Below are 26,256 nucleotides of genomic sequence, written 5' to 3' on the forward strand. Positions count from 1 at the left end.
CACCTTTTGAGTTAGGAAGCTGATATTTGGACATGCCAATGACCAGGTGATTTGGCTGCAAAGGATATTTTTGATTTATTAATTAATCAATTAATCGATTAATTATTTAATTATTCGATTAATGACAAAAACTTTTTTTTTTAAAGTTACAGATTCTGATGAAATAGTGGTAGTTTATGCGTTCTCTGACCAAATTGATTAGTAATTTAATTTTTTTATGATTATTATTTATTTATTTTCATTATTAATCATTTATTTCTTTTCTTTCTCATTTGGCCAATATCTCAGGCACCTTTTGAGCTGGGAAGCTAATATTTGGACATGAGTGACCAAGTGATGTGGCTATCAAGGATATTTTTGATTTATTGATTAATCATTTCATCTATTAATTATTTATTGAGTAATCAATTAATTATTTAATTTTTTATAAATGACTTATTTAATTAAATTTCTAAAAGATACATCTTCGGATGAAGCACTAGTGGTTTAGTTATGCGATTAGCCAATTGATTATGAAAATATTTTGTGATAATCTTTTATTGATTTTAATTATACAATTAATCAATCAATTAGTGTACACCTCTCCCTCCCAATGCAGCCTCAATGAGCTGCACTGCGGTATTGCCGGGCGCCCGAGGCGCCCCGGCAATGCCGCGCTGCAGCATATTTAATTATTTGGCATGGGGCGGTGTACTTTGAATGTATCTGTACTTGTTGTACACCGCTCCTTTCCTATGCCATCTCCAGGCATTGCAAATCGTCATTGCCGGGCACCAAAGGGGGCTCGGCAGTGACGCACGCTGAAAGAGAGTACTCAGTTTTCACTCTGGTTTCTTGTTTTCTTTCTTGTTGTACACCGCTCCTTTCCTATGCCATCTCCAGGCATTGCAAATCGTCATTGCCGGGCACCAAAGGGGGCTCAGCAGTGAAGCACGCTGAAAGAGAGTCCTCAGTTTTCACTCTGGTTTCTTTCTTGTTTTCTTTCTTGCTTTCTTGCTTTCTTGCTTTCTTGTTTGTTTGTCCGGACGATATCTCAGCCATCCTTTAAGCTAGGAAGCTGAAATTTCGGCACAATAGTGAGCAAGTCTTTTGTCAAAAACGTTTTTTTTTTTTTGATTAATCAATAAATTGAGGAGTTATTTAATTATTAGCGATTAATTAAGAACTTATTTAATTAATCAAATTTCCTTTCTCTTCTGACCATTAACTCAGGCACCTTTTGAGTTAGGAAGCTGATTACAGATTCTTATGAAATAGTGGTAGTTTATGTGTTCTCTGACCAAATTGATTAATAATTTAATTTTTTTATGATTATTATTTATTTATTTTCATTATTAATCATTTATTTATTTTCTTTCTCATTTGGCCAATATCTCAGGCACCTTTTGAGCTGGGAAGCTAATATTTGGACATGAGTGACCAAGTGATGTGGCTATCAAGGATATTTTTGATTTATTGATTAATCATTTCATCTATTAATTATTTATTGATTAATCGATTAATTATTTATTGAGTAATCAATTAATTATTTAATTTTTTATAAATGACTTATTTAATTAAATTTCTAAAAGATACATCTTCGGATGAAGCACTAGTGGTTTAGTTATGCGATTGGCCAATTGATTATGAAAATATTTTGTGATAATCTTTTATTGATTTTAATTATACAATTAATCAATCAATTAGTGTACACCTCTCCCTCCCAATGGAGCCTCAATGAGCTGCACTGCGGTATTGCCGGGCGCCGGAGGTGCCCCGGCAATGCCGCGCTGCAGCATATTTAATTATTTGGCATGGGGCGGTGTACTTTGAATGTATGTGTACTTGTTGTACACCGCTCCTTTCCTGTGCCATCTCCAGGCATTGCAAATCGTCATTGCTGGGCACCGAAGGGGGCTCGGCAGTGACGTACGCTGAAAGAGAGTACTCAGTTTTCACTCTGGTTGTTTCCTTGTTTGTTTGTTTGTTTTCTTGTTTGTTTGTCCGGACGATATCTCAGCCATCCTTTGAGATCGGAAGCTGAAATTTCGGCACAATTGTGAGCAAGTCCTTTGTCAAAAACGGTATTTTTTAATTGATTAATCAATAAATTGAAGAGTTATTTAATTATTAGCGATTAATTAAGTACTTATTTAATTAATCAAATTTCCTTTCTCTTCTGACCATTAACTCAGGCACCTTTTGAGTTAGGAAGCTGATATTTGGACATGCCAATGACCAGGTGATTTGGCTGCAAATGATATTTTTGATTTATTAATTAATCAATTAATCGATTAATTATTTAATTATTCGATTAATGACAAAACTTTTTTTTTTTTAAAGTTACAGATTCTGATGAAATAGTGGTAGTTTATGTGTTCTCTGAACAAATTGATTAATAATTTAATTTTTTTATGATTATTATTTATTTATTTTCATTATTAATCATTTATTTCTTTTCTTTCTCATTTGGCCAATATCTCAGACACCTTTTGAGCTGGGAAGCTAATATTTGGTTATGAGTGACCAAGTGATGTGGCTATCAAGGATATTTTTGATTTATTGATTAATCATTTCATCTATTAATTATTTATTGAGTAATCAATTAATTATTTAATTTTTTATAAATGACTTATTTAATTAAATTTCTAAAAGATACATCTTCGGATGAAGCACTAGTGGTTTAGTTATGCGATTAGCCAATTGATTATGAAAATATTTTGTGATAATCTTTTATTGATTTTAATTATACAATTAATCAATCAATTAGTGTACACCTCTCCCTCCCAATGCAGCCTCAATGAGCTGCACTGCGGTATTGCCGGGGCGCCTCCGCGCTGCAGCATATTTAATTATTTGGCATGGGGCGGTGTACTTTGAATGTATCTGTACTTGTTGTACACCGCTCCTTTCCTATGCCATCTCCAGGCATTGCAAATCGTCATTGCCGGGCACCAAAGGGGGCTCGGCAGTGACGCACGCTGAAAGAGAGTACTCAGTTTTCACTCTGGTTTCTTGTTTTCTTTCTTGTTGTACACCGCTCCTTTCCTATGCCATCTCCAGGCATTGCAAATCGTCATTGCCGGGCACCAAAGGGGGCTCGGCAGTGACGCACGCTGAAAGAGAGTACTCAGTTTTCACTCTGGTTTCTTTCTTGTTGTACACCGCTCCTTTCTTATGCCATCTCCAGGCATTGCAAATCGTCATTGCCGGGCACCAAAGGGGGCTCGGCAGTGACGCACGCTGAAAGAGAGTACTCAGTTTTCACTCTGGTTTCTTTCTTGTTGTACACCGCTCCTTTCCTATGCCATCTCCAGGCATTGCAAATCGTCATTGCCGGGCACCAAAGGGGGCTCGGCAGTGACGCACGCTGAAAGAGAGTACTCAGTTTTTACTCTGGTTTCTTGTTGTACACCGCTCCTTTCCTATGCCACCTCCAGGCATTGCAAATCGTCATTGCCGGGCACCGAAGGGGGCTCGGCAGTGACGCACGCTGAAAGAGAGTACTCAGTTTTCACTCTGGTTTCTTGTTTGTTTTCTTGTTTTCTTGGTTGTCCGGACGATATCTCAGCCATCCTTTGAGCTAGGAAGCTGAAATTTCGGCACAGTAGTGAGCAAGTCCTTTGTCAAATACGGTATTTTTTGTTTTTTGAATAATCAATTAATTGAGGAGTTATTTAATTATTAGCGTTTAATTAAGTACTTATTTAATTAATTAAATTTCATTTATCTTCTGACCATTATTAACTCAGGCACCTTTTGAGTTAGGAAGCTGATATTTGGACATGCCAATGACCAGGTGATTTGGCTGCAAAGGATATTTTTGATTTATTAATTAATCAATTAATCGATTAATTATTTAATTATTCGATTAATGACAAAAAAATTTTTTTTTTTTAAGTTACAGATTCTGATGAAATAGTGGTAGTTTATGTGTTCTCTGACCAAATTGATTAATAATTTAATTTTTTTATGATTATTATTTATTTATTTTCATTATTAATCATTTATTTATTTTCTTTCTCATTTGGCCAATATCTCAGGCACCTTTTGAGCTGGGAAGCTAATATTTGGACATGAGTGACCAAGTGATGTGGCTATCAAGGATATTTTTGATTTATTGATTAATCATTTCATCTATTAAGTATTTATTGATTAATCGATTAATTATTTATTGAGTAATCAATTAATTATTTAATTTTTTATAAATGACTTATTTAATTAAATTTCTAAAAGATACATCTTCGGATGAAGCACTACTGGTTTAGTTATGCGATTAGCCAATTGATTATGAAAATATTTTGTGATAATCTTTTATTGATTTTAATTATACAATTAATCAATCAATTAGTGTACACCTCTCCCTCCCAATGCAGCCTCAATGAGCTGCACTGCGGTATTGCCGGGCGCCGGAGGCGCCCCGGCAATGCCGCGCTGCAGCATATTTAATTATTTGGCATGGGGCGGTGTACTTTGAATGTATGTGTACTTGTTTCTCTTCTGACCATTATTAACTCAAGCACCTTTTGAGTTAGGAAGCTGATATTTGGACATGCCAATGACCGGGTGATTTGGCTGCAAAGGATATTTTTGATTTATTAATTAATCAATTAATCGATTAATTATTTAATTATTCGATTAATGACAAAAAATTTTTTTTTTTTAAAGTTACAGATTCTGATGAAATAGTGGTAGTTTATGTGTTCTCTGACCAAATTGATTAATAATTTAATTTTTTTATGATTATTATTTATTTATTTTCATTATTAATCATTTATTTATTTTCTTTCTCATTTGGCCAATATCTCAGGCACCTTTTGAGCTGGGAAGCTAATATTTGGACATGAGTGACCAAGTGATGTGGCTACCAAGGATATTTTTGATTTATTGATTAATCATTTCATCTATTAATTATTTATTGATTAATCGATTAATTATTTGAGTACTCAATTTGAGTACTCAATTAGTTATTTAATTTTTTATAAATGACTTATTTAATTAAATTTCTAAAAGATACATCTTCGGATGAAGCACTAGTGCTTTAGGTATGCTATTAGCCAATTGATTATGAAAATATTTTGTGATAATCTTTTATTGATTTTAATTATACAATTAATCAATCAATTAGTGTACACCTCTCCCTCCCAATGCAGCCTCAATGAGCTGCACTGCGGTATTGCCGGGCGCCGGAGGCGCCCCGGCAATGCCGCGCTGCAGCATATTTAATTATTTGGCATGGGGCGGTGTACTTTGAATGTATGTGTACTTGTTGTACACCGCTCCTTTCCTATGCCATCTCCAGGCATTGCAAATCGTCATTGCTGGGCACCGAAGGGGGCTCGGCAGTGACGCACGCTGAAAGAGAGTACTCAGTTTTCACTCTGGTTTCTTGTTGTACACCGCTCCTTTCCTATGCCATCTCCAGGCATTGCAAATCGTCATTGCTGGGCACCGAAGGGGGCTCGGCAGTGACGCACGCTGAAAGAGAGTACTCAGTTTTCACTCTGGTTTCTTGTTTGTTTGTTTGTTGTACACCGCTCCTTTCCAATGCCATCTCCAGGCATTGCAAATCGTCATTGCCGGGCACAAAAGGGGGCTCGGCAGTGACGCACGCTGAAAGAGAGTACTCAGTTTTCACTCTGGTTTCTTGTTTGTTTGTTTGTTTGTCCGGGCGATATCTCAGCCATCCTTTGAGCTAGGAAGCTGAAATTTCGGCACAATAGTGAGCAAGTCCTTTGTCAAAAACGGTATTTTTTGTTTTTTGATTAATCAATTAATTGATGAGTTATTTAATTATTAGCGATTAATTAAGTACTTATTTAATTAATTAAATTTCATTTCTCTTCTGACCATTAACTCAGGCACCTTTTGAGTTAGGAAGCTGATATTTGGACATGCCAATGACCAGGTGATTTGGCTGCAAAGGCTATTTTTGATTTATTAATTAATCAATTAATCAATTAATCGATTAATTATTTAATTATTTGATTAATGTCAAAAAATTTTTTTTTTTTTAAGTTACAGATTCTGATGAAATGGTGGTGGTTTATGTGTTCTCTGACCGAATTGATTAATAATTTAATTTTTTTATGATTACTATTTATTTATTTTCATTATTAATCATTTATTTATCTTCTTTCTCATTTGGCCAATATCTCAGGCACCTTTTGAGCTCAGAAGCTAATATTTGGACATGAGTGACCAGGTGATGTGGCTATGAAGGATATTTTTGATTTATTGATTAATCAATTAATCAATGTATCGATTAATTATTTAATTATTCGATGAATTACTAAAAAAAATTTTTTTCCCCCAATTACAGATTCTGATGAAATGGTGGTGGTTTATGTGTTCTGTGACCGAATTGATTGATAATTTAATTTTTTAATGATTATTATTTATTTATTTTCATTATTAATCATTTATTTATTTTCTTTCTCATTTGGCCAATATCTCAGGCATCTTTTGAGCTGGGAAGCTAATATTTGGACATGACAGTGACCAAGTGATGTGGCTATCAAGGATATTTTTGATTAATCATTTCATCGATTCATTATTTATTGATTAATCGATGAATTACTTATTGATAAATCAATTAATTATTTAATTTTTTATTAATGACTTATTTGATTAAATTTCTAAAAGATACATCTTCGGATGAAGCACAAGTGGTTTTGTTATGGTATTAGCCAATTGATTAAGAAAATATTTGGTGATAATCTTTTATTGATTTTAATTATACAATTAATCAATCAATTAGTGTACACCTCTCCCTCCCAATGCAGCCTTAATGAGCTGCACTGCGGTATTGCCGGGCGCCAGAGGCGCCCCGGCAATGCCGCGCTGCAGCATATTTAATTATTTGGCATGGGGCGGTGTACTTTGAATGTATGTGTACTTGTTTGTTTTCTTTCTTGGTTGTCCGGGCGATATCTCAGCCATCCTTTGAGCTAGGAAGCTGAAATTTTGGCACAATAGTGAGAAAGTCCTTTGTCAAAAACGGTATTTTTTTTTTTTTGATTAATCAATAAATTAAGGAGTTATTTAATTATTAGCGATTAATTAAGTTCTTATTTAATTAATTAAATTTCCTTTCTCTTCTGACCATTAACTCAGGCACCTTTTGAGTTAGGAAGCTGATATTTGGACATGCCAATGACCAGGTGATTTGGCTGCAAATGATATTTTTGATTTATTAATTAATCAATTAATCGATTAATTATTTAATTATTCGATTAATGACAAAAAATTTTTTTTTTTTTAAAGTTACAGATTCTGATGAAATAGTGGTAGTTTATGTGTTCTCTGACCAAATTGATTAATAATTTAATTTTTTTATGATTATTATTTATTTATATTCATTATTAATCATTTATTTATTTTCTTTCTCATTTGGCCAATATCTCAGGCACCTTTTGAGCTGGGAAGCTAATATTTGGACATGAGTGACCAAGTGATGTGGCTATCAAGGATATTTTTGATTTATTGATTAATCATTTCATCTATTAATTATTTATTGATTAATCGATTAATTATTTATTGAGTAATCAATGAATTTTTTATAAATGACTTATTTAATTAAATTTCTAAAAGATACATCTTCGGATGAAGCACCAGTGGTTTAGTTATGCGATTAGCCAATTGATTATGAAAATATTTTGTGATAATCTTTTATTGATTTTAATTATACAATTAATCAATCAATTAGTGTACACCTCTCCCTCCCAATGCAGCCTCAATGAGCTGCACTGCGGTATTGCCGGGCGCCGGAGGCGCCCCGGCAATGCCGCGCTGCAGCATATTTAATTATTTGGCATGGGGCGGTGTACTTTGAATGTATGTGTACTTGTTTGTTTTCTTTCTTGTTTTCTTGTTTGTTTGTCCGGACGATATCTCAGCCATCCTTTGAGCTCGGAAGCTGAAATTTCGGCACAATTGTGAGCAAGTCCTTTGTCAAAAACGGTATTTTTTTTTTGATTAATCAATAAATTGAGGAGTTATTTAATTATTAGCGATTAATTAAGTACTTATTTAATTAATCAAATTTCCTTTCTCTTCTGACCATTAACTCAGGCACCTTTTGAGTTAGGAAGCTGATATTTGGACATGCCAATGACCAGGTGATTTGGCTGCAAAGGATATTTTTGATTTATTAATTAATCAATTAATCGATTAATTATTTAATTATTCGATTAATGACAAAAAAATTTTTTTTTTTAAGTTACAGATTCTGATGAAATAGTGGTAGTTTATGTGTTCTCTGACCAAATTGATTAGTAATTTAATTTTTTAATGATTATTATTTATTTATTTTCATTATTAATCATTTATTTATTTTCTTTCTCATTTGGCCAATATCTCAGGCACCTTTTGAGCTGGGAAGCTAATATTTGGACATGAGTGACCAAGTGATGTGGCTATCAAGGATATTTTTGATTTATTGATTAATCATTTCATCTATTAATTATTTATTGATTAATCGATTAATTATTTATTGAGTAATCAATTAATTATTAAAAATTTTTATAAATGACTTATTTAATTAAATTTCTAAAAGATACATCTTCGGATGAAGCACTGGTGGTTTAGTTATGCGATTAGCCAATTGATTATGAAAATATTTTGTGATAATCTTTTATTGATTTTAATTATACAATTAATCAATCAATTAGTGTACACCTCTCCCTCCCAATGCAGCCTCAATGAGCTGCACTGCGGTATTGCCGGGCGCCTAACGGCGCCCCGGCAATGCCGCGCTGCAGCATATTTAATTATTTGGCATGGGGCGGTGTACTTTGAATGTATCTGTACTTGTTTTCTTTCTTGCTTGTTTGTCCGGGCGATATCCCAGCCATTCTTTGAGCTAGGAAGCTGAAATTTCGGCACAATAGTGAGCAGGTCGTTTGTGAAAAACGCTATTTTTTGTTTTTTGATTAATCAATTAATTGAGGAGTTATTTAATTATTAGCGATTAATTAAGTACTTATTTAATTAATCAAATTTCCTTTCTCTTCTGACCATGAACTCAGGCACCTTTTGAGTTATGAAGCTGATATTTGGACATGCGAAAGACCAGGTGATTTGGCTGCAAAGGCTATTTTTGATTTATTAATTAATCAATTAATCAATTAATCGATTAATTATGTAATTATTCAATTAATGACAATTTTTTTTATTTTTTTTAAGTTACAGATTCTGATGAAATGGTGGTGGTTTATGTGTTCTGTTACCGAATTGATTAATAATTAAATTTTTTAATGATCATTATTTTTTTTTTTTCATTATAAATCATTTATTTATTTTCTTTCTCATTTGGCCAATATCTCAGGCACCTTTTGAGCTGGGAAGCTAATATTTGGACATGACAGTGACCAAGTGATGTGGCCATCAAGGATATTTTTGATTTATTGATTAATCATTTAATCGATTAATTATTTATTGATTAATTGATTAATTATTTATTGATTAATCAATTAATTATTTAATTTTTTATGAATGACTTATTTAAATAAATTCCGAAAAGATACATCTTCGGATGAAGCACTAGTGGTTTAGTTATGCCATTAGCCAATTGATTAAGAAAATATTTTGTGATAATCTTTTATTGATTTTAATTATACAATTAATCAATCAATTATTGTACACCTCCCAACGCAGTCTCTATGAGGTGCCCCGGCAATGCCGCGCTGTAGGATATTTAATTATTTGGCATGGGGGCGGTGTATCTTGAATGTATGTGTACTTGTTTTCTCCCTTTTTGGGCGATTTGCTTTCATTATACGACCTGTCACTTCCACATTTAGATAAAAAATAAAGAATAACGTTCATCCACCTTGTGTTGGAGTTCCGCCATGTTGGTTCGAGCTGTGAAAAGCATCAACTGACATTTTGTTTTCTCTGTGACTCGACATATTTTTGAATTGAGTTACGACAATTCCCCACTTGCATTGCTATATGAAAGACCTCTGTTTGTCAACCAATTGGATTGCCGTTTTGTTGCTATGCACGTGGATGTGTGTATTACCATAACAGAACTTCAAACAGGCTGTGGTGCCTCGGTGGCAACGCTCCACTCGCACTCACAACCACTGATACGGGAGGCATTGTGTGTGTGTGTGTGTGTGTGTGTGTGTGTGTGTGTGTGTGTGTGTGTGTGTGTGTGTGTGTGTGCACACGGCCATTAAGCATAACATATTGTTGCGGTTTTTAGAACCCTCCACTTGGTAAATTTTTGTAAATGTTCCCTTATAAATAATCCCCTGTAAATACCGCCATTTGTCTCACGTTAAAGATTCGGAAGAGGGTTCGGAAGATTCGGAAGAGGGTCAGAAAGCAGTATTCAGGATTGCAAAGCACATAGCGAAAGAGAGGTGTGATGTGATGGGGGTGAGTTGCTTGAAGGATGAAGTGGGACAAATCGTTGTCGACCCAGATGGAATTAAAGGAAGATGGAAAAGCTATATGGAAATGCTGTTGAATACAGAGAATGAATGGGATGGCAACATAGAGAGTAACCCAGTTTTAGGACCGGCAGAGAAGATAACTGAGAAGGAAGTTGAGGAAGCGATAAAAGCAATGAAGAGTGGAAAAGCGGGAGGGCCGATGGGAATTGTGGGAGATATGTTGAAGGCAGCAGGAAGTTGGGGTGTGAAGAGAATGACAGAGATCTGTAATCTGGTGGTGAAAGAAGGCCGCATTCCAGTGGATTGGGAACTGAGTACCATCGTCCCTCTATACAAGGGGAAAGGTGACCCTCTGGAGTGTGGCTCGTACCGAGCGATAAAGTTATTGGAGCATGGAATGAAGGTATTGGAAAGGGTGTTGGAGAGGAGGATAAGGAAGAAAGTGAAGATCGACGAAATGCAGTTTGGATTTATGCCAGGAAGAGGAACGACAGATGCGCTTTTCATTGTGAGGCAGTTGCAGGAGAAGTACATGGAGAAGAGGAAGAAGTTGTTTTTTGGGTTTGTTGATCTGGAGAAAGCATTCGAAAGGGTTCCACGCAAAGTATTGACATGGGCATTGAGGAAGTTAGGAGTGGAGGAATGGTTGATCAGAGTAGTGATGGCAATGTACAAAAGAGCGCGCACAGCTGTAAGGACGAAGGACGGGAACAGTGGTGAGTTTGAGGTGAAGGTGGGAGTGCATCAGGGGTCGGTACTAAGTCCACTACTATTTGTAGCTGTGATGGAGGTGCTGGCTCAGAACGTAAAGGAGGGTTTACCGTGGGAGTTGTTGTATGCAGATGATCTGGTGTTGATTGCGGAAAGTATGGATGGACTGAAGGAAAAGATGAACAAGTGGAAGGAATGTATGGAGTCAAAAGGTCTGAAGGTGAATATCGGAAAGTCGAAGGTGATGGCAAGTGGTAAAGTATGTGGTGAGGTGGAAAGAACTGGGAAGTGGCCGTGTGCTGTGTGCAGGAAGGGTGTCTGAGTGAACTCCATTCAATGTACAATGTGCGCTGAGTGGGTTCATCAAAAATGTAGTGGTCTGAGAGGGTCATTTACCAGTGTGGCAGCTACATTCAAATGTAAGGTGTGCACAGAGGGAGCTGCAGATGGAGGAAATGTTGAGTTGGATCTTGGAGACGGCGTGAAGCTGGAAGGTGTGAAAACATTTTGCTACCTCGGAGACATGCTGAATGGAGAAGGTGGATCAGACTCGGCAACGGTTGCTCGAGTGAGATGTGCATGGAAGAAGTTTCGGGAACTGAATGGCGTGCTGATGAGGAGGAGAGTGTCGCTGAAGCTGAAGGGAAAGGTGTATGCTGCATGTGTGAGAAGTGTTATGATTTATGGGAGCGAGACATGGGTAATGAACGTAGAGCAGCAACGAAGGCTGGAAAGGGTGGAAATGCGAATGGTTCGATGGATGTGCGGAGTATCGTTGAGAGAGAGGAAGACAAATGATGAATTGCGAAAGATGATGGGTATATTGCCTGTGATTGATGCTGTGAAGAGGAACAGGTTGAGATGGTTTGGTCATGTGTTGAGGAAGAATGAAAGAGACTGGTTGAGAAGAGTGATGGAAATTAGTGTAGAAGGAAGTAGAGGATGGGGAAGACCGACAAAGACTTGGCTAAAGATGGTGGAAGAAGAAATGCGGGCAAGGGGGTTAACAAGGAGAGATGCAGAAAATAGGGCAAAATGGAGAAGATTGTCATGGGGACCGCAAGGCTAACCCCCGCTCTAGCAGGGAAAATGGCTTTAAAATGCATGTTGTTGTTGTTGTTGTTGTTGTTGTTGTCTAACGTTAAAGATCGCACTCATAGCTAGTCCACGAACAACACGTAGCACACCTTAGAATCTCTATAGATATTTCATAAGTATGTGTGTAATTAAGGCTGTGTTCCCAATAGTTTGAATCGACGTTGCATCAATCAAATAAGAATAGGCCCCAATCTCTTCAATGGCAGTAAGAGTGCTTTTCTATGACTCGTGCAAATGCCATCACGCGCTCGGTCCTCTGGAGGAAAAATGGGGAAGAGTAAGTTGGGCACCAAGAACAAGGCGTGGCCCTGTCAACGTCTCGTCGAGGGGCGGGACCGGTAAGCTCTTGGAGCCAACCAGGGCCGAGGCAAGCTCACCATTGGGCGTGTCCTGGGAGCCGGCGGCTTGATCTAACAACGCCCAATAAAAGCGGCCTAGAGGGACTGCTTCAGGAGATGAGCATGACGGCGACACCAGAGGTTCGAGCAAGAGGAGAGAAGCGCGGTGTCGACCTATTACATAATCAGGAGGCCAGTTTCCCCGAGAAATATATTGGCATTGTCCGACCGCTTGCAAACCATACGCGCAGCTGCCGCCTGGTTTTTGCTCAAGCTCGGAGCGTGGACCAGAGCGCGACCTGGAGCGGACCTCGACGCCGGTGCCATCTGCTTGGACCTTCTCCTCCTTTCCTGCCATTCCTGCCATTCCTGCCTTTCCTGCCATTCCATCCCTTTGAGTGTAAGTGTGTTTGTTCTGTCTCGGGCGTTTGCTAAGTAAGACTGTATAAGGCTGCCCTGTGTCCTCCTTCTTCTTCTTCTGTATATTCTTTGCCTTTCGTTTCCTCTTCATTTAGTGTACATAATTAATAAACCTGTGTTCTTCCTTTACTCTTTTTGATTCATTCTCACCCGATCGCTTTTGTCCTTTCTCCAATTGAGTACCTGTGGCACGATTTGGCCAACCGCTTTTAATCGGGTTTAGTCCTTTTGTTAACGGCTCGGATCGCGGATTGCTAAACCGCTCGGCAATTACCATCACATCCGCGGTTCGAGCAGGGGCTCATCTCCTTGCTTTGCGGAGAGATTTGTGAAGGTATTTGGGAACCCGTTGACCAATCACCCTGACCAATCTCACCCCGCAAAGAAGCGGGATAGTTCCAGGACCGGAGACGGCCAGCTTAACAAGACAAGGGGATTAACCCCCCCCCCCTTGCTAACAGGAGTGCCGTACTCTGAGGTCTGTAACAATTGGTGTCGGGGAGTGGGATTTGAAGCCCGAACCAAATTTTAATCCATCGGAAAAAATTTGGTCAAAATTACGAGCGGCCGAAATTTTGTATAACATCCCAATTGAGTCATGCCATGGATACTCAAGGTGGTCGGATGCCAGTGGGGGAAATAGAAGAGGGGGTAGAGTCGACCCAGGACCCCAGGGAGGAGATGGGGGAGATAGAGGAGGAGGTTGAAGAAGGTGCGGTAGAGGGGGTTGCAGGTGCACAAGATGACGGCGCCTTGCACGTGGTCGTGGCAGCACAAGATGGCGGCGCCTCGCACGTGGCTGCGGTAGCCGAGCCCGCTGTACCAGCGGGCTTTGACATGCAGGCCCTCATGGCGCAGCTACAGGCAGTCATACAAATGGAGATGGCAAAGAGTAGTAAGCAGATGGACAATAAAATGGATGCTCAGAGTAATAAACTTGAAGAGCAAGTGGGAAGCCAAATTGGGAAGCCAGACAGCAAAATTGAGGGAATGAGAAATGATTTGGGAAGCAAATTGGGGGGATTAGGAAGCAAATTGGGGGGATTAGGAAGCAGATTGGGAGGATTAGGAAATCAAATTGAAGGGGTTAGAACCCGAATAGGTGGCCAGATAAAAGCATTGGGGAAGGACTTTGACCACAGGTCAGGCGGGAAAAGCACACTTGTACGCAACCGATGAGGTGGCGCGGTGTGAGGAGCGCGGGAGAAGCGACGTTGAGCAAGGCAAAGTCACGTGGACCGGGGTAGAGATCGCGACCTGGGGTATGGGGAAGCCGGAGACCGCCGAAGTAGAGAAAATTTTAATAGAGCCAGCGGTGGTCGAGGGAAAAGACAGTGAAATTAAAGAAAAAGAAATTAGAATCGCATCAAACGAACAAATAGTCGAAATTGAAATTGATAAGACGACGGAGGTAGTCCAGGAATTGAAGGGAGAGATGGATAATGCACAGAGTCCGTGCTCGCATCATGATGCCGTGCTTAATCCTTCTAAAGATTTGCAGGTGTTGGAGCAAGGAGGAAGAGGAAGCGCCCAGGTGAGTTGGGCTGTGGTTGGTGCAAAAAGAATTTTCGCGCACTTGGGATGCAGGCGTAACCCGGGCGTTTGTGGGAGGTCCGTGGTGCGCTGTGTGAATGGCAATGGCGCGCGTGTATGAATGGCGTCGGAGCGCGATTGTGATACCGGGTGCGAGGGAGAGTGCACGACAGAGTATGGGGGTGATACCGAGTGCGAGAGTGAATGCACATCGGAGTGTGGAAGTGGAACGACGAGTGATACTGAGAGTGAGATGGATGAGGAGCGGGTGCGAGGATGCACAATTGGAATGGTTGAGCGCGTGCGAGGAGGCACACCTGAGTTGGTGGTGGAGCATGTGATGGGGAGTGTTACAGGGGATGTAACGGAAGAGTGCACGCCCGTGGTGGTTACGGAGTACATAACGGGGGAGCGTGCATGAGAGAAGTGTGCGAACGACGAGTGTGCACCAAGGTGTGTTATGGAGTGTGTGAACAGCGAGTGGTGTGCAACAGAGAGTGTGGTGGTGGAATTGACGGAGTGTATGGGATGTATGAGCAAAGAACGGAACGAGTGGTGTGAGCATGTACGGGGAGCATCGATGTTAACCGGGACAGCGTTCAGACCGACGTTTAGCCGACGCGAGCTCCCGGTCCATGCCGGGCGGTGTGTGTTGCGGGAGCCGGCGGGGATCGGTGTCGCGTCGCTCCTGTTCGGAGTGTCATGCACGATTCGGGCCGGGCCCCGCCCTGCACGGTCGAATCCACGCTTTGCCAGGCAAAGCGGGCGCCCCGGTTCGAGGGAAGGTAGGAGGGGTCGGAACGGCGCCCCCTTGTGGTGGCGGCGCTCCACCGGGCAAGGCTTGCCCACCGCGCAGTTCGGAATCCCCCAGTTCGATCGACGAAGCCTCCGAGGATAAGTTACGCCCGGTGTCCTCGTCTCCGCACGGGGCTAAATGCTGAACCGACACGGTCGAAAGACGACCATCCCGCAGCCGGACGGTCGCATACTGCGGATTAACCTGCACGATCTGCACCAAATCCACCGCCGGTTCGTACTTGCTTTGTCGCACCGTTCGCTTCAGATACGCGGGCCCGAGTTCGACAAGCCAACCGGGCATCGCTTGGCCGGTAGCGCCACGACGTTCAAAACGAAACATTCTTTCGTGGGGAGTTTGATTTGTGGCCATGCATAATAAAGTCCGAATCACATGTAATGCTTCAGGAATGGCTTGTGGCCATTGGTGCAGCCCCATTGAGCACGTGCGTAAGTGCAGCGCCACTGCCTTCCAGATGAGCTGATTATACCTTTCCACCTGGCCATTCGCCTCGGGGCAATACGGAGTAGTGCGGCTAGTGGAAATTCTGAGGCTTACGAGGAAGCTTCGAATCTCTTGGGAGATGAACGCAGCCCCACGGTCTGAATGCACAAACCCCGGATACGCGAACAGGACGAACAGCTGACGTAGACATCGTATGACAGTGGATGACGTCATGTCTGAGCATGGAAAGGCAAATGGATAACGACTGAATTCATCAATTACCGTCAATAGATAACGAGGCCCACCTGCTGCGAGTGTTGATATCGGCCCTTTAAAATCGACGCTTAGTCGTTGCCATGGTTTCATTGCTTGAATGAGTGCCCGTAACGACGGCTTATAGAATCGTGGCTTCAACTCTGCTCACACGGAGCAGGTGCGGCATAGATGTCGGATCTCCTCGATCAATAAAGGCAAATTGTGAGAGCGCACAAAATGAGTGAATCGAGTTACCCCGGGGTGACATAATGAGTCATGGATGCTCTCCAGATCATCTGACGTCATAGCAGCACAAACCGACGGGCGAGAGAGCGCGTCGGCTACCACATTCTCGCTCCCAGGGCGATAGATTATGTCATAGCAGTAATTAGCTAGTTCGACCCGCCATCGTGCGATTTTGTCGTTTTTAATATGCTGAGGGTGGTCGTGGCCGAACATAAAAGCCACCGACTGTTGGTCTGTCAGGAGATCAAATTTCCTGCCCAGCAGCAGATGGCGCCACCTCCTGACCAACTCGACCACCTCTGCCGCCTCTCTTTCCACTGCCGAATGTTTGCGTTCAGTCGAGGTCAGTGTCCTAGAGAAGAATGCCACACTGCCACAGGTCGTTTGTTTTGCGTTAGGGTAGCAGCAATCGCACAATCCGAAGCGTCTGTCTCCACGAGGAATGGGAGGTTATCATCAATGGAGGTCACACAGGCCCGAGCTATGTTCTCCTTCAGAAGTTGAAAAGCGTCTAGCGCGTCCTGCGTCAGAGGGAAGACCTTGCTGTCCACCAGAGGCCTTATTTTTTTCTGAGTAGCCTTCAATCCATCTCGAGTGATGTGCGAGTAGCCCGAGGCACCGCCTCAGGGACGCTCGATCACAGGGTGCTGCCATTTCTAGCAAAGGTCGGAGGTGCTCGGCGTCCGGTTTTATCTCCCCGCCGGTCACTGTGTACCCAAGTAAATCGATTGTTTTTGCACCGTAGTGTCAGTTCTCGTGGTTGAAGGTTAAATTATAACGTTGCGCAACCTCTAATAATCGTTTCAAGTTTGCGTCGTGCCCCTCCTGGGTATGTCCGCAGACGGTCACACTATTTACGTAAACGAATACGTCTTGTAAATTCTCTTTAACCAAGATGTCGTCCATTGCACGTTGAAAACACGCCACCCCATTCGTGATTCCGAAAGGAATCCACCGAAATTGATAAAGCCATCGACCGGATTGAAAACCAGTATATGGCCTGTCCGATTCTCTGATGGGTATCTGATGATACGCTGATTTTAGATCCAAAGTGCAGAAGACCCTGAATTTGGCAACTTCCTGAACGAGGTCATCAATTTTCGGCAAAGGAAAAGCGTCCAGCTGTGTAAATTTATTTATCGTTCGGCTGTAATCAATGACCAAGCGTTTCCTGTGATTGACAGAGTGTACGACTAGAACCTGCGCTCTCCATGGCGATCTACTCGGCTCTATAATGCCCTCTCAGAGCATACGCTTGGTCTCATCGGCAATGTGTGCAGCGTCGGCACGAGTATACCGTCGAGATATCACGGTTACTGGTCGGCAATCGGCCGTCAGGCTGGGAAATAGCACTGGAGGATCTATAGCCATCTCGTTTAAGCCGCAGACCGAAAGAGTATTCTCTCCGTCTCCCACGCGCATCTCCAACCGGCCGTACCGGCTCAGGAAGTCATGACCGAGCAATACGTCGGCGCACAGTTCCGGCATCACCGCGAGTTTCACATCCTCATACAGTTTATCATCGACGATGAGTTTAAGAGAGCAAACGCCTTTGGTGCATACGCTATGTCCGGACGAAGCCAGGTAAATTCGTCGGGTATCCGAGCCCATCGTCCAGCCGTGACGTCGTACCAAAGCATGGCTGACAAATCTGGAGGAACTACCAGTATGGATAAGCCCTTCCACGCGGATCCCTTCCACGAGTACCGGTAGCACGGCGCGGCGCACGCCTCGTGCCGTCCGTGAGGTGCGTGTACCTGAGAGACTCAAGCCCCGGGAAGACTTAGATTTAGCCGCCCAACACATTTTAGCAAAGTGTCCTCTTTTACCACAATTATGACATTCACAATTTTTGGTGGGACACGTGGAGCGGGGGTCTCTTATTGCCACAAAAATAACATTTGGCATTCTCCGCAGAGTTCGCAGCTGCGGCGTTCGGATTCCCATCGTCTCCAGCGATCGGTGCCAGAGTGTCGTCTGGAGATTCCGCGAGAGCCCGTTCTGGCGATGCGGTCGACTCTGGCCGTGCCACGGCAGCGGCCCCCGCTGTGAGATCGGGTCCATCGTATGCCTCCGCATGGGACACTGCCAGCTGTAGAATGCATGCTTTGTCGCACGCTTGTTAGAAGGTCAACGTGGTTTCCTCTAGCAAACGGAGTCTGATGGCCGGCGACGAGATGCCAGCAACAAACGCATCCCGCATCAAGTCTACGGTCGCCTCCGCGGCGGTTCGAGCCACCATCAGACAACCTTTCCCCAGGCATATCAGCTCCTGGATGTAGTGTTCCTGGCTCTCCGAAGCTCCCTGGCGTCGGGTAGCCAACATGTGTCGTCCATACAATGCACTTCATTGCCGGACATATATCCCACGCAGCGTCGCCACTGCCGCATCGTAGGTGGTACAGTGGGATATGTACCCATAGACCGGGAGGCTGACATGACAGATCAGAAACGATAGCCACTGTGCCTCGGTGAGATCCGGAACCGCCGCGGTGTAGTGCAGAAGAGAGTTGTGCCAATATTCCCATTGGTCCATGGCGTTCATAGCCTGAGGGTCGCCCGAGAATACCTTCAGGCAGAGCAGCTTCTCCATGGCTCCAACCATAGAATTCAAGTGAATAAAAATGTGGTGAAACGAAACGAGGCGGTTCACCAAAACTCCAAGCTGTGAGCTTTTATTCACTTGAATGCGACTGATCTACAAAGAAAACACAAAAGCTATTAAGCAAGCATCTCTGGCCACTTTCATTACCATTATGCCATTGCAGAGATATTAGCAAAGAAAAACAGATCTTGCAACAATCTTACCAACTCGAAGACACAAGAGAGCGGAATGACCCATCCTTACTCATAGCTGGTATATAAATCCTCCCCACGCGGTCGGCGTCGGGGCTACCACGTCGGGCAAGGATTCCAGAATTTCCAGCTCACCTTCACTCCTTCAATCCTCTTTTCTCCTGCCTCTGGAACAAACTCCCTCACTCTCTTCAATCCCACTCCTCCCTCCAGGTCTTTAAAACGGCTGTTCACCACCATCTCTTATCTTCCCCAATCCAAAACCTTGATCTTTTCTACCCCCGCTAATTTCACTCCAAATCCACTTTTTTGAGGTGACTTTTGACTTATTTCCTGGAAGTCCTTGGTGTCCTTGCGTTTTATACCTATCCTGCCTCCCCCCAGGCCCTCTCCCTCCAAAAACATCTCCCGATGTCCCTGCTCTCAAATGTTGTGTTTGTGTGCTTCCTCCCCTTCTCTCCCCATCTTGTCGACCGCTCCCCTTTTTATATACTTTGTTTGCTTGTTTGTTAGATTTGTTTGTTTGATAAATGTTAGCTCTTTCATGAGCCTCGACTCTGTACATTAAAAAAAAAAAAATCAAAAAAAAAATTCATTGAAGACCAGTACAAAATGACATCAATCTGGAACGTCCTGGCCTCCAGCTACAAATGTTACCCCATCTTGTAAGATTGGACACCAGCATTGTCCGTGTAACTAACATGGAGACCATTTGGCAGGCCATGTCTGCAGATCCAGTGAGTAAAAAGCTCTTTACAGAAATCCACAAAATTCTCACAGTGTACTACACAGTGCCAGTCGCCTCAGCAATATCCCAGCAAAATCATTCAGTCCTGAGAAGAGTGAAAAACTACCTGAGGTCAAACATGAGCCAACAAAGGCTGAACAACGCTCTGATAGGCCATGCCATGAAAGATCGCACAGACCAGATCGAAATATTGGCATTAGCGAATAACTTTTGTCAAGCAAATTATTCAAGTATGAAATATTTTGGATAATTTGACTGAAGTCAAACAAACTCAGAAAATGGGCAAATAAAAGAAAGCATGAAATGAAGTTTTGAATTTCCCACTGAATTTCGCTGAAAGTGAAATACAATAGACAGGTTTAAAAAAGAAAGACACAACTGCATTTACATCACGTTCAGCGTGGTCGTCATTTCTTTCTTCTCTCTTTAAGTTAGTTTTTACCCTGAAATATTTAAAAACAAATTTACAAATCGTGCCCCCACCTTTTATGACGTTCCTACGTCTCCGTTATTGTAACGTATTATTCTGACTTGTATTTGCATTGTTGTTGTGGTTTATCGGACGCGCTTATTCGTCAGACACGAGTGAATCATCACCGCGTCAATAAACGCGTTTTCCGCTTCCGGCACGATGGAGTCTGCTTGAGTTCGTTACATGGTGTCAGAAGTTCGTTGATATTCACGCCATAAGCCGCCATTCGTCTCCATAAATATGGCATCTCCGAACTTTGATCATCCCTCGATCGACTGGGAGAGTCTGGATCTCTACCAGGAGTTTTGCCGGTTCAGAAATCACGTCAGTTTTGTCTTGTCAGGGCCGCTCGCAGACATAACGAAGCCTCGTCAAGCAGGATGGCTCGGAACGTGGATCGGCGAACAAGGTCGTCAAATCTACCAAACTCTATCTTGGGAGGAAGGAGAGAAAGACGACCCGCAGGAAGTGCTGAACAAATTCCAGAACTATGTGCAGCCCAGAAAGAACAAAAGAGTTGCCAGACACCGACTGAAACAAAGGCGCCAGCGGAGTGGTGAGTCTTTTGATCATTTCATAAAAGATCTGAGGATAATTCTCATGGATTGCGATTACCAAGACCCAGACGACATAATCGTCGATTGCATCATTGATGGCAGCCATGATAAGAGGGTCCAAGAGAAATTACTCGATAGGGGTGAGGAGCTCTCACTAGCTAAAGCTATAGAAATTGGCCAACAGCTCGAGCTCTCGCAGAAACATATGAGAATAGTCCGAGATGAAGATGCTCTCATCTCAGCCCTCAGATCTGAAAACGAACGAACTCAGCACCAGACTCAACGTTGTAAGAGCAAGCCTGATGGGCATACACAAGCCACCGAGCTGTTCAAAGCTGAGAATCGGTTTCGGCATGACGGTCCCTGCAGCAAATGTGGCCAGTCAGTGCACAGGCAAGCCAAGTGTCCAGCAATTAATTCTAGCTGCTCCTACTGCAAGAAGCCTGGTCACTGGTTTGCGGCGTGTCGGAAGAGACTGCGCGACCTAAAGTCCCTTGATGAGGAGACCAGTCTAGATCATGTAGATCTTCCTCAAGAACTCGTCAAGGAATCTGAAATTTTAAGGATCTCCGCTCTACAACCAAGCATCAATACGGCCACTCATGACAAGTGGGCACAGACCGTCACGTTGCTGGGTCAGCCGACTCGGTTCCGGATTGACACGGGTGCAAGGTGCAACACACTAACACTCAACGACTACCAGTTAGTCCAGCACCTCGCAGGCGATCTACAATCGTCGCATAAAGTTCTTAAAACATACTCGAACCATACTATCCATCCTGTCGGTACCATGACACTCTCTCTCTCTCTCTCTCTCTCACAAAAACAAGACCGTTAGAGCCAGTTTTGAGGTCATTGACCTCGATCAGGAGAATGTAATGTCAGGCGCTACCTCGGAAGCCCTAGGCCTCATTGTCAAGCTCGATAAGTTGTCTCTTGTTCAGCCTCTAGTCAATGTGTCTCAGGAAGCAGTAATCTCTGAGTTTCCAGAAGTTGCCAAGACAACTGGAACTCTTCCCGGAACTTATCGGATCAAGCTTGTAGAAGGGTCACAGGGAGTAGTTCACGCTCCTCGCAGACAGCCTGCAGCATTGAGAGAGCAAATAGTTGACAAGCTACAAGAGATGGTCACCGAAGGTCACATCGCGAAGGTAGAACGACCGACTGAGTGGGTGAGTTCCATGGTAGTAGCTCTTCGCAACGGCAAAGTCCGCATCTGTATAGACCCCAAAGACTTAAACAAGTGCACAAAACGTGAGCACTACCCAATGAGAACTGTTCAGGAAGTTTTAGCTCAAATCCCTGGAGCCAAAGTATTTTCTGTGCTTGACGCCCGCAGTGGGTTCATGCAAATTCGCCTTGACGAGCCTTCTTCATTCTTGACCACGTTCAATACACCTGTAGGGAGATACCGCTGGCTGCGTCTCCCTTATGGATTGAGGTGCTCGCCGGAGATATTCCAGCGAATCATGGACCAGATGCTAGAAGGGATAGAATGGGCAACAGCGGTAATGGATGACATTTTAGTTGCTGGTCGTGACATCACCCACCACGACTGTGTACTGAAGCGAGTTATGCAACGAGCTACAAGTTATAACCTGCAACTAAACTTCCGAAAATGCCTCATCCGGCGAACCTCAGTCCCTTATGTAGGCCACCTGCTTACTGCAGAAGGAGTGCTACCAGATCCATTCAAGACGAAGGCAGTTGAGAAAATGCCACGTCCAACAGACAAACAAGGCGTCAAGCGTTTCCTTGGATTCGTTCAGTATTTAGGGAAGTTTATCCCCAACCTAAGTGACACAAACAAGCCTCTCCGTGATCTCTGCAAGGCGGACGTGGAGTTCTCCTGGCAGTCAGCTCAGGAGCGGTCCTTCAAGAAGCTGAATCAAGCATGTATTTCGGCCCCGGTCCTTCAGTACTACGATGTAAGTCAGCCAGTTGAAATACAAGCCGATGCCAGCCAAAACGCTGTAGGAGCCTGTTTGCTCCAGAATGGCAACCCTATAGCGTTCACATCACGCAGTATGACCGATACTGAGTGTCGCTACGCTATGATTGAGAAGGAAATGCTCTCAATCGTCCATGCAACAGAAGCATTTCACTACTATATCTTTGGAAATCAGTAGTGGTATATAATGACCATAAACCCCTTGAGGAAATCTTCAAGAAGCCTCTCCTATCTTCTCCCATGCGTTTACAGCGTATGTTGCTCAAGCTTCAACGGTATGACTTGGAGGTTAACTACTGCCGTGGTTCTGAGATGGTGCTCCCCGACACATTGTCCCGTGCACCTCTACCGGACACCGACTCAGAAGCTGGGAAAGACCTTGAGCCTGTGAACATGTTCCAGTTCCTTGCGATCACGAGTGGGAAATACCTCGAAATCCAGGAAGCTACTCTGAGTCAAATGAGCCTTCTCTGCGGTGTCATTGCAAGTGGATGGCCTGACTCCCGAAAGGAAGTCCCAGCACAGGTCCGTCCGTACTTTGACTCCAGAACGCAATTGGCAGTCTCAGACAGTGTTGTCTACAAAGGCATGCGCCTTGTCATCCCGCCAAGCCTCAGACCCAGAATGCTGAGCTTGATTCATGAATCGCACCTCGGAGTGAACAAGTGTAAGCAGCGTGCTCGCGAGGTCATGTATTGGCCCTCAATGAACTCTGACATCGAAGAAACTGTACGGAATTGTTGCAAGTGTGCAGAGTATCAAAGCGCTCAGCAACGGGAGCCTCTCTTGCCGACTTACACGCCTGATCTTCCATTCATCGAAGTTGGAAGCGACGTTTTTGACTTCGAATCAAAGCAGTATTTGCTCACGGTCGATTATTACTCCAAGTTTGTGGAGGTGGATTGCCTCAAGGACATTACAGCTCGCTCTGTAATCGAAGCTCTCAAGCAGCAGTTTTGTCGACATGGTATTCCAGAGAAGCTGCGAAGCGATTCCGGAAGTCAGTACACGTCAGAGGAATTTTCTCAGTTTTGCAAAGAATATGGCATAACTCACGACATTGTGTCCCCCAAGCACCAACGTGCCAATGGAGAGGCAGAAAGAGCGATCCAGACAGTGAAAAGGCTCTGGAAGAAGTCAGCAGATAAGTACTTAGCCCTGCTAGACTACCGCACCACTCCACTTGAAGGAATAAACTTGTCCCCGGCTCAGCTCCTAATGGGAAGACGCCCCAGAAACACACTGCCTTGCAACCGCACTCTTCTCATGCCTGCGCGGTATGACCATCACCTTGTGAGATCACGCCTTGACACACAGAAGGAGAAACAAAAATACTATCATGACAAGCCATCTATGTCAGATTTGCCACCGCTCCAGCCGGGAGACAGTGTTAGGATGTTGCCAAACCCGGAGGCCAGGCATTGGATTCCGGCTGTAGTTGAGGCGCGCCACAACAGCCCCCGGTCATATTTGCTGAGGACCCCAAACAATGTGTACCGGCGTAACAGGCTCCATCTCCGCAGAGTGCCTCATTCAGCCAATGTTGGCCCGGTGGGAAGTCAGCCACTCTCTCGCTTTTACTCTTCCCAGGACATGAGGGACTTCCCTGATCCCACCACTCAACAGGACACCCCAGTGGGGAACTGCTGCAAGTCCCCAAGTCCAAGTGAGCAAGCATCTGAATCCCAAAGTCTCCCAACAGTGTCATCGCCTCGAGCCACTGCATCTCCCAGAAATACCAAGTTCATCACAAGGAGCGGCAGAGCGGTTAACCCTCCCAGACGTCTGGATCTTTAAATTTAAATCAATTGATTCACGTGATCTGAATGTGATGCTGTTTGTTAATTAATTCAGTGTAAGTTTTACTTTATAGAGTTATTTGCTTTGCTGGTTTCCTTTAAAGTGGCTTCCTTGAAAGAAAGGAGGATGTAACGTATTATTCTGACTTGTATTTGCATTGTTGTTGTGGTTTATCGGACGCGCTTATTCGTCAGACACGAGTGAATCATCACCGCGTCAATAAACGCGTTTTCCGCTTCCGGCACGATGGAGTCTGCTTGAGTTCGTTACAGTTATAAACCTGTATTTTGTTAAAATATCACTCCCTAGACTAAGTGTTCAACGTATCGAAACATCCAAGTTTCAAGACAAGCTTTAACCCCGATTTGTTGGCCTTGAAAAATGCACAAAACTCAATCGATCATTCCTTTTTTCTTTCGTTTTTTAGTACTCCAATATGGCGGCGGCACACAAATTCTGACGTCACTAAACAACCTCCATTGATGATTTTTTCAACACAAAAAAATATATTAATGAAATCCACTTATTTTACGCTACATAGCAATGTGTGGTACACCTGGTACATGACACCAAATACCAATATGCAGTGTGTGTTTGACAGCATTGCTCAAATAGTTTTCTGAACGGATGGAGCGTTCCCTGGTCAAACCGGAAACGGAACGATATTTCCCTCCGTTTGTGCCGGAAACGGAACGATATTTCTGTCCTTTGGCCGGAAACCTTCCTTTTCTCCAGGACGCTTTCAAATGCCGTGAAGTGTGTGCTAAGTAAACCGTTTTTGCTGGACTGTGAGCACAAGTGAAAGCGTGAAACACACCTCCCCAAAATAATAAATACGTTCCTTGTCCAATAAACAATAACTATCAAGTGATCCAGGCGGTTTCGCAAAGATTTGCTTATATTTCGCTTCCTGGCTCCTCACAAGTTCACGTGTTCGCAAGATGGATTCTTTCAAAGAGGAGGCTTCACTGATGGCGTATTCTATTTACTGCCACTGGGAGGCTGATCAATCGATTCCATCACAAGGGTCTCAAGGTGGGAGCATGGCTTGACTTTCCCAATGGGCGGGAGACGCCGTTGTTGATGTAAACGAGCAGATTTACCTCACGCGTGCTGAAAGAAAAAGCGTTCTCAAGTTGTACTTTTGTGTATAAAACACCTGAATTACCTCATAATTAAGGTGTTTAGGGTGTTTCGTGCTTTCGCCGTTAATTTTGAAAGATATTTATGTGAGTTTAACCGTTAATGGCAATAATGCATCCTCAGTGATCACTGACGTAAAACCTTGAAGCCACCTCGACATTAGACCGTCAGCACTTGGACAAACACACCCTCCTCGGTGCTTAATCGACGAGACTGTTGTGTACAGTTTTTGTCACCACGTGTGAGGAAGGACACACACCTAGTGACCTACCATAGAGAAGGTTAAACGTCGAGAGATTCGATCGATTCCAGGCCAAACTAGACGAAGCTGTGAGAGTGAGGAGGGCCTGAAGGAGACGACTTCATCTATCTATAATTCCAGTAATCTCTGTGTGTATGTGTGTGTGTGTATGTGTGTGTGTATGTGTGTGTGTCTGTGTGTCTGTGACCGCTGTTTCTCGACAACCACGGGTCCGATATACTTGAAACTTGCCAGGTATATTGCTGGGGACCTGAGGATGTGCCTTTTCAAGGTTTCATATTAATCGGAGAAGTAGTTACCGAGC

The 26,256-nt window shown here is 43.2% G+C and overlaps 2 protein-coding genes across 9 annotated transcripts in view; both read left to right on the plus strand.

Moving 5' to 3' along the window:
* LOC137421260 (GMP reductase 1-like) overlaps window positions 1–26,256 on the plus strand; it is a 905,715-nt gene that overhangs the window by 98,239 nt on the left and 781,220 nt on the right. The window lies entirely within an intron of this gene.
* LOC137421268 (HAUS augmin-like complex subunit 4) overlaps window positions 25,251–26,256 on the plus strand; it is a 47,381-nt gene continuing 46,375 nt past the window's right edge. For 2 of the 7 annotated variants that reach the window (XM_068107158.2, XM_078771637.1), the window contains exon 1: window positions 25,392–25,582. In XM_068107158.2, coding sequence (XP_067963259.2) covers window positions 25,489–25,582 — 94 coding nt within the window. In that variant the 5' untranslated portion in view covers window positions 25,392–25,488. Of the gene's footprint in view, window positions 25,583–25,613; window positions 25,633–26,256 lie in introns of those variants that run through there. The other 5 variants (XM_068107157.2, XM_068107156.2, XM_078771638.1 and 2 more) reach the window with 5 other exon arrangements.

Source organism: Myxine glutinosa, chromosome 2 (assembly GCF_964187855.1).
Source record: "Myxine glutinosa chromosome 2, kmMyxGlut1.1, whole genome shotgun sequence".
Lineage (NCBI taxonomy): Eukaryota > Metazoa > Chordata > Myxini > Myxiniformes > Myxinidae > Myxine > Myxine glutinosa.